Source organism: Mus caroli, unplaced genomic scaffold (assembly GCF_978045245.1).
Source record: "Mus caroli unplaced genomic scaffold, Mus_caroli_1 scaffold_3, whole genome shotgun sequence".
Taxonomy (NCBI): Eukaryota; Metazoa; Chordata; class Mammalia; order Rodentia; family Muridae; genus Mus; species Mus caroli.
The window spans coordinates 50,956,307-50,971,043 of record NW_028227258.1 but is presented as its reverse complement, the minus strand read 5'-3'; the positions used below and the strand labels follow the sequence as shown (position 1 = coordinate 50,971,043).

The window sequence follows — 14,737 nt, the reverse complement described above, 5'->3', positions numbered from 1 at the left end:
CATTCATTGGCATATAGTAGGTGTTTGCTAATACTAGCTTATTTAAAATCTGCTACAAATATTGCAAAAAGCTCTACAGTGTCATGTAAGAGTTGCATTTAGTGGCCGACACATATCCTGATGAAGACACACGTTCATTCCCTATACATGTGAAAATATATACACATGTCCACACTGCACACACACATACATATGAGGAAACACATTGCTTGTATGGAATGGAAGAAAATTTATAGCCCATGCATGTAATCAGGTGTTAATATATAAAATATGTAAAGAAGTCACAACTCAATCATAGCAACAGAAAAAAAAGCTTTTGGATTAAAAATGGGCCAAAGGCTTGAGTGATCATTTTTGAAATGTTGTACAACTGGCCAATGAGTTAATGTAGAGGTGCTTACCATTAATGCCAGGGAGCTGTAAACATAAACCCAAGCCAGATGGACCCGTCTAACTAAAGTGCTGTCACTAAGGAGTTAAAACAGAACCAGTGTTGATAGGATCTAGAAAAAAGAGAACTCTGGGATGTGGTTTTGGTAAAGCCATCATGAAAAATGGTATGGAGGTTCCTCAAAAAAATTAAAAACAGAACCACAACATGTCCAGCAACCATACACACCTTTGGGTATGTATCCAAAGCAAACAAAATCAAGTGCTTTGGTTTGGTTGATTACGTTTGGCTTGGGTTTTGAAGTCAGGGTCTTGCTGTGTAGCCCAGGCTGGGTCTTGAATTCATAATCCTCTTGTCTCAGGTTTCAAGAGCTTGGATTATGGGCAAGTGCTTCACATTAGTATTCTAAAGTGATGCTTGCAATCCCATGTTTGTTTCAGAGTTATTGATAATAGCTAAGATTTGGGAAAAAAAACTTAAAGAAGATGAAAGAGTAAAGCAAATGTCACACACACACACACACACACACACACACACACATTTCTTAAAAAGGAAATTTACCCATTTATAATGAGGCCTGAAAGATAGTATGCTAAGTGAAAATACCCAGACAAGAAAGAGAAATACATCTCTTTCTTGTACATCTCTTACATGTATAATCTAAAATTTGTCAAATTCATTCAAGAAAATACATTCCTTTTTCTGAAACTATTAATTCCATTTACCTCTAGATAAAACAATATACATATAGATGACACACAAAAATACAATAGGAAAATATTTCTATAATAATAATAATAGTCTAAGAAAAGATTCCACACTGAGAATTTGGGAATATATTATCATAGTCTAGGAAAACTTAATATGAAATCCCAAATTCAAAAAAGTAAAAATCATGGAAGGAAATGAAAATCCACTCATAGACTATGGTGCTCTGAAAAAGGCAAAAGTATGCAGACCATAAAAAGCCTGGGGGCTGGAGGGAAGGAGAAAGGGGTAAATCACTGGGGTGCAAGGCATCCTACACATTCTATAGAGTAGACACCATTACATGTGTAAAAATCCAAAGGATGCACAGCACCAAACCACGGACTGTGGGTGGTGACTTGCCTGCCTATAGGTGCATCAGTTAAGATGAGTGCATTGTAGTCCAGAGGGAACAGCAGACGATGCTGTGGAGACTAGAGGCCACATGACAAATGTCTGTGCCTTCTGCTCAATTATGCTGTGAAACTAAAACTGCTCTAAAAATAAAGTCTAATCAAAACCTGACAATATGTATAGGAACAAAAATACATTTTCCACATCCCTTAAAACAAAGGAATAATAGCTTTACAGAATTTAGGAGGTGCTGTGAACTACAGATTCAAAACACGGCCAAAACTTTGCATTATCTATGAAAAGATGAAATCTCTTTTTCAGAGATCAAAACAAATAGAGAATATGACTACCACTTAAATATAACCCTCACCACACACACAGATATCTTTCTGAATGCAAATGTGGGAATGGTTACAAAACTTAGATTTTTAAGAATAAAAATGTAGCAACTGAATTAATTACTAGGCTATGCCTTTTAAACAAAAAAGATGTTTTTTTGTTGCCATTTGTGACTATTCTAAAAATGTAGAAAAATAGCTACAAATAGCTTCTAAAGTTACAGATCCAATGAGCCAGTTTCAGATCAAGAAGTTTATGGCTTCAGGGCTACAGAGTTGGCTCAGTCAGTAAACAGAATTTGCCACAAAAGTTTGAGGACATGACTTGGGATTCCTAGTAGTCACGTGACAAGCTACATGTAGCAGCAGCCAATGCTTGTAATCCCAGCATTGAGGAGGCAGAGACAACAGGGTCCATAGGGCTTGCGGGCCAGCTAGTCTCGATGAATTAATTGGTGAGCTCCAGGTTCACTGAGAGACCCCATCTTCAAAACAAACTGGAGGGTGACTGAAGAAGCCACCCAGTGGTGACCTCTTTCCTCCGAAAGTACACACCTACTCACAAACACACTCACGTGAACATGTGCACTCACACACAAAGGTGGAGATCAGTGAAGGAGGACATCTGACACTGACCTCTGACCCCCACATGCATGTGTGTACACATAAACATATCCATACCCCTCTTCACACACATATAAAAGAAATATATGACTCTTTATGCAGGCTAAGAGTCAAACCTTCATCTGCTTATAACCTCTCTGTATAGCCTAGGCTGGTTTTGAACTCATGATCTTTTTGCCTCAGCTCCCAAGTAGTTGGTACTACAGTAGTTATACCACCAGGCCTGGCTCTGTGTACCATCTCAAAAATTTGATTTCTGATTCCTCCATTAACGGAATTATCCACTGTACCTTATCCATCGGCATGTCTACCCTTGAGTTCCTCCTTTTCCTTAGGATGCCTGTAACCCTCATCCATATGATATATAGGAGAGAAGACAGGCTTTCTTTTTTCAGTACTGTGTGCGAGTGTGCATGTGTACACGTTCGTGTGAGTGCAGGTGTAGGATGTCACAGTGCAGGCGTGGAAGTAAGAGAACAACCCCAGGTGTTAGTGAGCACCACCCACCTTGTTTGAGACAGGGTCTCTGGAGTTTGAGGATGTGTGTGCCAGGCTAACAGAGGATTCCCTTGTCTCTGCCTTCAATTTTGCCACAGGAGCACTATGTTACAGATGTGTGCTACTGTGTAGCTTTATGTAGGTTCGAGGAATCTGAACCCACACCCTTAGATGCTTGGGTTGCCAAGCGTGGTCCTCACTGAACCCTCTCCCAGGTCATGAATAGAGGTAATGAGTTTTAGACCCAGTGGAGCTGGGTCCTGTGTTTTTCACACTGAACTGATGAATAAGCACTTTCATCTACGTATGTCTTCCTGTGTAGACTACTTTATTGTCAGTTACAGTTGGTAAACATGTACACTCATTGTTTCTGCACCCACAGAAGCCAAGACGTGGAAATAACCTTAGCATAGCAATAGAGGAACACGTTCTATACAACTAAAGTATACAGCCACAATGAAATGTTAGTCAACCTCTAACACCCATAAATTCTGTATTCCTAATATATAGATGTGTCACTAGCAGTGAAAGTTGGTACTTAATGTTTCTGGCTGTACAACCTAAAGAATTCTCCTGAAGAATTCGGCCTCTGTTTAGGGGCTGGGAGAAACGGCTCAGTCAGGAAAGGGTTTGCTGTACAAACGTGAGGACCTCCATCTGGGGTCCCAGAACTCGTGTAAAAACTAGGCATGGTGGTGTGTGTGTTCTTCACAGCACTGGGGATGGTGTGTGTGTGTTCTTCACAGCACTGGGGAAGAAATGATGGGAAGACTCCCAGGGCTCCCTGTCCAGTCAGTCTAGCCAATCAGTGAGCCTGGTTTCCACAGTGAGTTCCAGGCCAGTCAGAGCAACACAGTGAGACCTTGTCTCCAAAATCAAAACAAACAAGATAATAAGAGTGAGAGAACCCCGGGGCTCTAGAGTTGGCACAGTGGTTAAGAACACTTGTTGCTCTTGCAGAGGACCTGAGTTCACTTCCCAGCACCCACATGGTAGTTCACAATCATCTGATCAAGGGGATGTGGTGCTCCATTTTGACCTCTGTGGTACCAGGCACACCCAGGGTACATGTACATACATGGGGACCATACACTTGGACATGTAAAATAAATCTAAAAATCTACCCTTTATAAACCACCCTGGAATCTCATTTACAAAAGAAGTTTCTTTAAGATAAGAGAGGCTGTTCATTCGGCCAGTAAACAGCACCCCTCCATGGCCTCCATCAGCTCCTGTTTCCAACTTCCTGTCCTGCTAGAGTTCCTGCCCTCACTTCTTCAACAATGAATGAAGTGTACATTAAACAAACCATTTCCTCCCCGAGTTGCGACAGGAGTGACAGGAGCATCCTGTGAGCGACAGGAGGCATATGGGAACTTTATACTACTTACTCAAGTTTGCACTAAAAATAAAGGCTATTAATGAAATGGGTATAAGTGAGACCCTCCGAGAACTCATAAAGGAAGTCAGAGATCCGAGAGGTAAAAGTGGGGGTTTCAAGGAGACAGAAACAGTCAAGTTTCAAGAGGCAGGTAATTACCATAGCTCTGGTTGGAGTACAAATGAGAAAACATAGAATTTGTCTATGACTGATATTAGGAAAGTCAGTTTCAGTCACGTGGTGGGGCAGAACTTAGACTACAGGGTTGAGAGGAGAAAAGGAATGCTTAAGACAGATCAAATGGATTATTCTTTTTTTTTTCCCTACAAAATGCGGATTGGCAGTGTATACAGAGAGGAGCTGGAAGCCAGGCATGGGCAGAGTGAGAGGTGCAGGGATGTGGCGAGGGACAGGAGGAAGCAGATTCCTTCCTTGGAAATGAGACTGCTGCTGAGGATGGTGACCTCAGAGCAAAAGCAATAAGAGGAGGTGAGACCTCCTAGGAAGTAGACAGGGCCCGAGGGACCTCACTTGTTCTCCTGGTTAAGAGCACTTGGCTGCTCTTCCAGAGGTCCCGAGTTCAAATACAAGCAACCCCAAGGTGACTCACAACCATCTCTAATGGGGTCTGATGCCCTCTTCTGGTGTGCATGAAGATGGAGCACTCATACACATAAAACACACGAGGAGGCTGGAGGAATTGGAAACTGGAGGAACTGCCTTGCACATCCTGGGCCTGAGGTGGGACACACTGAAGCATGACATCTTTCCCTCTCTGCCCCCAGGAATCTTAGGGCCCACAGCCCATTTATGCTTATACCTTTCACCCATACAAGCCACAGAAAAAGATGGCAGTGAAACTTGTCACTTCTCCTCCAGCTCACCATTTCTCGGTGACCCATTCTCCAGGTACTATTCTCCTGCCTAACTCATCCTGCCAGTCCGCCCCAACCCCTGACCAGGGCTGACAAGCTCTCACATCCTGCCTCTTCGCCTCTGCTCGGCTTCCTCTCCCATTCCATTCCGTGGAAACGTTTTAGAAAAAGATTTACTGATTCATATATTTTATGTATATGAGTGCTCTGTCTTCACGGCCACCAGAAGAGGAAATCAGATCCCATTATAGATGGTTGTGAGCTGCTGGGAGATGTGGTTGTTCAGAACTGAACTCAGGACCTCGGGAAGATCAGCCCAGCCTGGGCTATATAAGATGGTCAGGGAGGGAACCCTGATACTTTTTTTTTTTTTTTCTGGCCTCTGCAGGTACAATGCACACACACGGTATACATGCATACATACAAGCAAAACACTCACACATGAAAAATAAAATCAATAGATATTTAAAAAAGAAATCTTAGCCGGGCGTGGTGGCGCATGCCTTTAATCCCAGCACTCGGGAGGCAGAGGCAGGCGGATTTCTGAGTTCGAGGCCAGCCTGGTCTACAAAGTGAGTGACAGGACAGCCAGGGCTACACAGAGAAACCCTGTCTCGAAAAACCAAAAAAAAAAATAATAATAATAAAATAAAAAAATAAAAAAGAAATCTTAAAAAATAAAACCACCAGTGTTGACAAACAGATAAGGCCATTTAACTGTTAGCTGTAGTGTGGTAGCGTTTCTCTATTGTGCTCTTTTAGTTGAAAATTTCTCACCCCTTGATATCTGCCCTTCTACTTATTTATCTTATTTATTGCCAGGTACAATGATACCCTATAAAGATGACATTTCCCAGCCTTCCTTACAATCAGACATGTTTAAGATCAGGCTACAGACTGTGAACAGACAGGTCCTCCCATCAGACATGTTTAAGATCAGGCCTACAGACTGAACTGACGGGTCCTCCCCACTTTTCTCTTCTCCCATGGACCGGATTGGGATGCAGGGTGAGCCACAGTCTCCAGGGATGAGCCAATACCCCGGGAGCAGAAATATAAAGTGAGTCCAGGTACCTGACAATTTGCCCGGGGAGAACCACACTAGCAGCTTGGACTTCATACGAGACAAGACTCATTTTATTTAAGTCACTTATTTAAAAAACAAAACAAAACTGCACGTATCTCCTGAGCCAAGAGGAGAAACATAGACTTCCCATCTCTATTGATGTAGTTTTGCAAGAACTAAACAAAAACAAGAAAGTAAGATATATACAAATACACACTCATAATTTTAGTCTTTGAAGACATTAACTTTAAGACTAACCCAAGTCCTCTGTTGTTAGCAATATTCCAGATTGCTCAGAATTCAGCATCCTCTCTGGGTGTCTACTTGGTAGTGTCCCCTAAATGATGCCAAATGAACACCCTTGAATGAACACAATTTGTTTTGTTTTGAGACAGGGTCTTACTATATAGACCAGGCTGCCTCAATTGGAGATTAAAAAAGAACCCCCCCCCCACAAAAAAAACCAACCTTGCCCTTTTTGTTATCTCACTCACGGATGTGATGTTATACAGCGTTTGTTTTTCTACACAGGGCTTCTTTAACTTAGCCTAATGTCCTCCAGTCTCATTGCCTTGCCACAAACACAGAATTTCTTTGCCTTTGAAGACAGAATAAATCTCCATTGGATATGCCACATTTCTTTATTCAGTCACCTGTGTGTAGATGCTTATGTTGTTTCACTGTCTGGGTTACCAAGTACAGGGATCTTTTCAGCATATTGCTTTCACTGTCCTGGGATATATACCGAGAAGAGGGACTGCTGGGTTCAGAGCATAGAGTTTCCAGTTTGTAGTCAGATAGTATGTTAGAATATTGGTTACTTTTGGTTACTTGGTGATCTCAGTGTGGAAGAGAAGTTTTTTAAAAAAAAAATCAAAACCTTAGCTAGGCTTGGCGGCACACAACTTTAATCCCAGTGTTTAGGAGGCAGAGGCAGGGGCATCTCTGTGAGTTCCAGGCCAGACAGAACTACATAGTGAGACCCTGTTTCAAAAACCAGACCAAACCAAACAATAAGTATTGATTATTTTTTATAGGTGCTGCTTCTTAGTGCTTTTTCATCTTAAAAATCAGCTCAACACAATGGTAGGGAAGTTGGAAACATCAATGCACGTGAAAAGAAATGAATCTTAAAAAAAAAAAACTCATGAAATTTGATAACTATTTCTATATAATAGCCTAAATAAGAACAGATGTGTACTATCTTGGTCACAAAGATACTTACTATAGTTTATAAAAATGATTAATTAAAAAGGCAGGAAGAAAATTACTTCTGAGGGATTTAGTTCAATCATTGGAATTAACATAAGAGAATAATATGTAGCTATGTGAAATATTTTGTAGTTGAATACTTACTAACATGAAAAATTAACTGAAAGTACAGCATGATACCATTTTGGTTCAAAAGGCCAGGTCTGGTGGTGTATGCCTTTAAATACAGCCTTTGGGAGACAGAGGCATCTGTGTGGAGTCTGGTCTACATATTGAGTTCCAGGCCAGCCAGAATTACATGGTGAGACCCTGTCTAAAAATAAATAAATATATGAACAAATAAATATGTATCATTGATCACTGTGGGGCAATAGTATGTATATATGTGTGCATTCATGTATGCATATATGTATGTATGTAGGTAGGTATGTATAGGGACCAATGGAGGCTAGGTTATATACCAAAATATTAATAATGGTGGTAAGCTCTGCATGGTTAATTTATTGAAAATATTTGCTATTTTTGCTTCTCTAAGTTTTCTAACATGAAAAAATTTTTACTTTTGCAATATGGCAAAAATTAACTGGAAAGCAGTACACGATGTCCAGTGAATTAAAATCCTGAAAACAAAGATGTTCTCTGGCAAAAACAAAAAAGAAATCCTTTTAGCTTGTTTACAGAGTCAGAGATACAATACACAGATGTGCGCCTCGCTTCCCGGACACTCCCTGAGTTCACATGTGGTTTTTCCACAAGTTCATGAGAAACTTGGAAACGTATTAGTTACCAACACAAACACCACACACACACACACACACAGAAAGAGAGAGAGAGAGAGATGCAAGGCGAACTGAGAAATCACAGATATGTAGGAATAGTCCCTTCCCATCATTCCTTGCTTAAACAGACCAGAATTAAGCATGTCCTCATAACTGCAGGAAGCTTTAAAAGGGACTCACATACTTTATTAAGGGGAGTTCTGGAAAGATTCAAATGATACAACGTTCTGTTTTTATGAAAGGTCTTCAAAAATATTTTATTAGGCAGCCGCTTGGCTTCAGTTGAGTAGACCGTTGTAACATTGCAATGTATTTTCTAAATGTTTTGTTAACTGTGGTGAGACCTAACCACTTGCCTTAACCATTTTTTAATGTCACTTCCTCAAAATAAAGAGTTGTATATTTTTTTTTCTGACTTCTTTTACCGATTAAACTTTCACAGGAGAATCTAGATCCTTCTAAAATTCATTTTCACTAATCATCTATAAACAAGTAAACCAGTATATGGATCTTCTAATGGGAATAAACAGGCTTTTATGGCCCCAAGAGGCCAAGAATATAAGAAATACATGCACCGAAATAACTGTGCCTTCGATCAATTGTCAGGTCCATGGTCACCTTAGATGAAATGACTCTTCATCTCCTCTAGGGCAGTGCTTCTCAACCTTCCCAATGCTATGACACTCTAATACACTTCCTCATGCTGTAGTGACACCCCCCATCCAACCACAAGATTAATTCAGTATGTTGGGTGTGGTGGAGAGCATGCCTTCTGCATTGAATCCTAGCACTTGGGAGGCAGAGCCAAGCAGATCTCTGAACTTGAGTCAAGCCTGGCCTTCAGAGTGAAGTTCTGGGACAGCTAGGCTACACAGAGAAACCCTGTCTCAAAAACTAAACCAAAACACAAATACATGTTCGTTGCTACTTCATAACTACAATTTTGCTACTGTTACGAGTCATAACGTAAATATCTGATGTGCAGGATATTGGCCATGACCCACAGGTTGAGAACCTTTGCTTTACAGCCACGTCCAATGTTTTCCCCCCACCCCAAACAGAACATTAGGGCATTTCATTTCAGCTTACACTTCCATACTGTTGTTCATCACCAAGGAAGTCAGGACTGGAACTCAAGCAGGTCAGAAAGCAGGAGCTGATGCAGAGGCCATGGAGGGATTTTCTTTACTGGCTTGCTTCCCCTGGCTTGCTCAGCCTGCTCTCTTATAGAACCAAGACTACCAGCCCAGAGATGGTCCCACCCACAAGGGACCTTTCCCCCTTGATCACTAATTGAGAAAATGCCTTACAGCTGAAAGGGCATTACCTCAACTTCCTGACTTCTGTCAATGACATAAGGCATTGGCCACTGCATTATCACCTGTCATTTACTGATGCGAAAAGCCTGCATTCAGGTTCTCACAGCCTCTCATTTGTCTCTCTATCGCTAATCTATCTATTTTTTTTGCCACTTGAATCTAAACAGCAGCAGGCTGCCAGCCAGCCAGCTGGCTCAAATTCCACTTTAATCACGTTATGGTGCAGTTCGAGAATACAATATTGAATTCTATCCTTTGAGCAGGGAAATCAAACCCTATAATGCCATTCAAAGCCCCTTTCTAACATCATCTGCTGCTTCTGTTCATGGGAACTCTCCCATCAGGCTGATGTAGCACCAACCCTCTTAACGGCTTGTGCGGGCTCTCCTCTCACCTCTTTCTTCTCAGTGCAAATCCATCCTCTAGGTGTGTTCAGCTGGAATACCAATGCAGACTTCAGCAACCATCATAACTGTAAATAAAAGACTTTTCCTTTTCAAAACTCTCCTAGCGTCTGACCCACTGATGAGGCAGTAAGCCATGTGTCTCCCACCATCTAGCAACTGGACATCTGTGATCTAATTTCATTAATTAGAGTCAATTTATTTGCTTTACTTCCCACATCCCTCGACAGGGAGGTAGAAACTTGCTAAGTGCTTAAGTGATATCTGGTGAGCAATGACTCATCTGCACGTTTAGTTTGTGAACAAAGGCAAGGAATGTGTGTGTGTGTGTGTGTGTGTGTGTGTGTGTTTGGTGTGTAACCTGTGAGTCCATTAAGACCCCTTTTCAACAATACAGACATTATTTTGTGTGGGGTCCCTCAGACTGTGCCTAGGGTTTGGTGATTCCTTATGTACTGGCTGGTTGTGTGTCAACTTGACACAGCTGGAGTTATCACAGAGAAAGGAGCTTCAGTTGGGGAGATGCCGCCACGAAATCCAACTGTAAGGCATTTTCTCAATTAGTGATCAAGGGGGAAAGGCCCCTTGTGGGTGGGACCATCCCTGGGCTGGTAGTTTTGGTTCTATAAGAGAGCAGGCTGAGCAAGCCAGGGGAAGCAAGCCAGTAAAGAACATCCCTCCATGGCCTCTGCATCAGCTCCTGCTTCCTGACCTGCTTGAGTTCCAGTCCTTGGTGATGAACAGCAGTATGGAAGTGTAAGCTGAATAAACCCTTTCCTCCCCAATTTGCTTCTTGGTCATGATGTTTATGCAGGAATAGAAACCCTGACTAAGACACCTTAGAACTCAATGGACTCAGCATACAGCTGTACTCATTGCTGAAGACACTACGGTTCTGGAATTCGCAGCCGAATCCGCTCACAGCGACTCTAGCATTGGATTGGGGGAGATGTGCTGTCTGACAGGGACACTTATCAGGTTTAACTAGGACTGGCTGCTTAGGCAACTGTCTTCTGCTCAGCAGGATGCAAAGTGCAGGCTCTCAGAAGGCATTTAGCATGAACCACATAGTTGTACAAACAGTCTAAGCACTGTAAGGCGCACTTGTCATCCAGGCAAGAAGATCAGGACACTCATCAAAGTCACTCTTGTCATCAGGCCTTCCTAGGATGACAGTCACAAGCCCGCTTTAACCCTTTTACACAGAAGTCATTTCATATCGCTATGGGAGAAATGTTAGTCTCAACCACTTATGACTCAAAAAGGTCCCCTAGAATAATTTTCTATATTAAAATTTAGCACCCAGAGATGATCTCTTCTTTAGATTGGTACCTGCTACTCAAGCTACACAATTTTGATTATTTCAGGTTTTTCTATTTCTCCCTGTAAAGGAAGGTATGCTCTTTTTATTGAAGTGTGTATATGCACACACACGTGTGTTTTAAGGCTGCCTCATGTACTGTAGGCTAGCATCCTTCTGCTTCTACATTAAGTTCTGGGACTGAGATCTGCACCACTGTACCTGGCTCAAGGGATGATTCTTAAACCAACACCTTTGGTAGGATAAAGGAGTTGGTAGAAAATCTAAGCAAACGTCTTTGCCACCAAATGCCAAAATACGTTCAATGTTTCAGGCACACTGTCCGAGGAAACCCTCACGATGGCCTTAAATCACTGACCGAATTTTCCGAATTTTAGCTGTAAATGCCCAAGTAAACCCATGCAGGGTCATCACGGTGGGCCTGAGGTTTGCTAAGCCCTGGTTAGGGCACTATTAACCTCAATTCTCTTCATAAAGCCAGATTTTAGTTGGAGGAAGGGTTTGTTTAACACAGGCAACCTGACTTTTATTTTTTCCTGTGTGGAGAAATCAATTTTAGCCCTCATACCTTAACTTATTAGGCAGCTGCCGACTCAGAAACTCTTCAACAGCACACACCTTTTATCTCTGTCTGACATCACGCTGTCTGAAGTTAGACTTGGGCCAGAAACTTGGCATCACGTGATCAGACAGGAGGGGATCTTGGGAAGGTATGCTTCCTAAGACTCAATTCACTTACTAGCATAGTAAACTCTCCACCTCATAGCCCTGCCTAGAGTAATCAATATGTTTAAACGGCCCAGTGGACATGTGTACTGGGAGTGAGGTGTGTGTGTGGGGAAACGGTCAGACAGACCTCTTTTGATGACTAACTGACTTGTGAGATGAAGTAAGGCAAATCAACACTCCATGCAGAAAAGGAGGTAGAAGAGAAAGAAGGTGGTAGGCCCATGTTCTAACCACCAGGTGGCACCATTGAGGCAGAGGCTTAAGTCTATCTGTTCCAAGTTGGGGGAGGGGGTAAGAACCCTCCAGGAAAACTTTGTCTAGGCCTCAGAGTAAGGCTGTCACTTGACCCCCGCATGGTGTTCAGGATTTCCATTGCAAGAGCTAGGAAGTTGTACACGCACGCACACACACACACACACACACACACACACACGCGCGCGCGTGTGTGTGTGTGTGTGTGTGTGTGTGTGTGTATGTATGCATGCATGTAGTTTTTTCTTCTCCACAGTTCATTGTTCTCTGACAGCAGTGTTAAAATGGTTGTATAATCAATTAGCTGAATGTCTACAGGTTTGCCATCACAGTTAAATATTGAAAATTATCCTCAGTGGATTTTTAAAAATAATTTTGAGGATCAATAGTGCCACGTACATCTGTTCATTTAGGCAATTAGGCGTTTCCTGGCTTCTACGGGATTCATTATTGCCAGAGAGGACAGTTTTCTGGCTTCCGAAATCCCACAACCCATTGACATTTTTTCCTTTACATTGTTAATGGGACAACAGATAAAAAGAATATTTTTTAGGGTAAAAATGAAGTATACGTAGACAAAACATATATTGACGACTAGCCCCTTCTCCTTGACTTTAAGAACTTAAAAGTTCATTCCAAAACTTCTTTCATGTATTTTGTTTTTCTGTAGAGAAAAATATCTAAGAGCAAATCCATCAATCTGTAACCTACCCTTAAATTACTCAAGGAATCCTGCCCTACATGGCTGCGTTCTGTCACCTGCTGTCAGATTCTTTCCCAGTGTCCCATTTTAAAAGGACATGGAGGATAAGGTCTAGGCTCTCTTGATTCTAAGTCTTTCACTGAGACCCACTAGTGGCCACTTGAAGATGGGCAATTGAGAATATAAACACATTAACTGGAGACATAGCTCTAAGGCAAGCCAAAGACTACATAGTCTCGTCTGCCAGGAACGCTTGACTCAAGACAAGCCCGACCAGGCGTATCCCAAGCTCTATCGTGGCCACCCTAAGTCCCAGTAAAGTCTCAGTAATTACATCAACCACAGGCGGTTCCGAGTGGGAGCTCTTGGACTGTAACAGTTTGGGTCATTTTTGCTTCTCAAAGGTTTAAGGTCTACTTTGGATTTTGCAAATATGGGAAATGTCTTTGGACAAACCAGAAGCATCCTTTCTGTGTCTCCACCATTCCCATTCCTGAAGAACTGGGGGGAAAGCAGACTCCAGGGGACACCTGAAGATAGGCGCGCGGGACAACCAGCCCAGCCCACTGCGAAGCACTTGGTGCCGTTTGTTCGATGCCGTGGCTGATTTCAGACTCGTCTCTGGAGGACGATGAGCTCACCGAGCTGGCAGCTCGACAGAGCAAAGGGGCCAAGCATAGAAAGGGATGCTGGCCGTGCAAGAAGCCCCTGCCTGCGGGCGGGCGCGGGAGAGCAGCTCCCGAGGCTCCTTACCTGGAGGACTCGGCGGTGAAGCTGCCGCCGTCCAGCAGCCGCATCTTGCAGAAGAGGACCCCGTTGACGAAGGGCACCGAGGAGAGCTCCTCGAGCTCGAAGTCCACCTTAAACTTAAACTTCTTCTTCTTCATCATCGTGAGGGCCAGGCGCCGGCGAGCGGGCTGCGCGGACGAGCGCTGCCGCCTCAGCTCGGCCGAGCCTCGGATCCGCCCAGCCCCATGGCCCGGGCCGCGAGCGGCGCGTGGGGGCGCAGCCGGGGGGCGCCGCGAGTCGGCGGGAGCCGGGGCCGCCTGCCGCGGCAGCCCGGGCCTGAGAGCACCGGCGGCTGCAGCGCGGACCCCGGCCGCCCGCGAGGAGCGGTCGCCTTGCAGCTCGCCCGGGGAGTGGGCGCCCTTTCCGTACCGCCGCCGCCGCCCGTCTGATCGCGAGCAGGGAGAGAGGCGCCGCTAGGAGAACGGTCGCCGCAGCCTCCCTGCCCGGGGCGCCCCCAGCGGCCACAGCCGGAAGCGCACCCAGCGCGGAAGCGGGCGGTCCGCGGAGGGCGGAGGAGCTTCGGGCGGGCGCGCGCCCCGCCGGGGAAGCTGGGCAAGCTAACACGCGACAGCAGCGAGCTCGGCACGCCTCCCCGGGGTTAAAAAAAGACAAACCCAGCCGAAAAAGCTTCCTTCTGCAGCTTCCTCTGCGCCTTTCCTTTCTGGGTTTGCACCGCCCCCCTTTCTTCCCCTCCCCCTCCAGTGATTTCATGGCCTCTGGGTTTGAAGATAAATAGAGACAAATAGAATCCCAAACCTAAAAATCTTCTGTAGGGTCTCTAAAATCCACTAGCTCTTAAACATTAGATGAAAGTCGGATAGGAGAAAGGAAAAGATTAAAATGTGCTGTGGCCACACCAAGTGCCCAAGCAAGGGGCTGTGCCTTGTGTTTCCTGTCATTGTGGCTTGTTTATTTAATTTCTGTCACCCAGGAAAGAAAAAGGACCAGAGGAGTT

At 43.9% G+C, this 14,737-nt stretch overlaps 1 protein-coding gene across 1 annotated transcript in view; it reads right to left on the bottom strand.

Annotated features, from left to right (window-relative positions):
- Eeig2 (EEIG family member 2) overlaps window positions 1–14,204 on the bottom strand; it is a 57,384-nt gene extending 43,180 nt beyond the window's left edge. The window contains exon 1 of the mRNA XM_021159007.3: window positions 13,747–14,204. Coding sequence (XP_021014666.1) covers window positions 13,747–13,883 — 137 coding nt within the window. The 5' untranslated portion in view covers window positions 13,884–14,204. The remainder of the gene's footprint in view (window positions 1–13,746) is intronic.
- Between the last annotated feature and the right edge of the window lie 533 nt (window positions 14,205–14,737).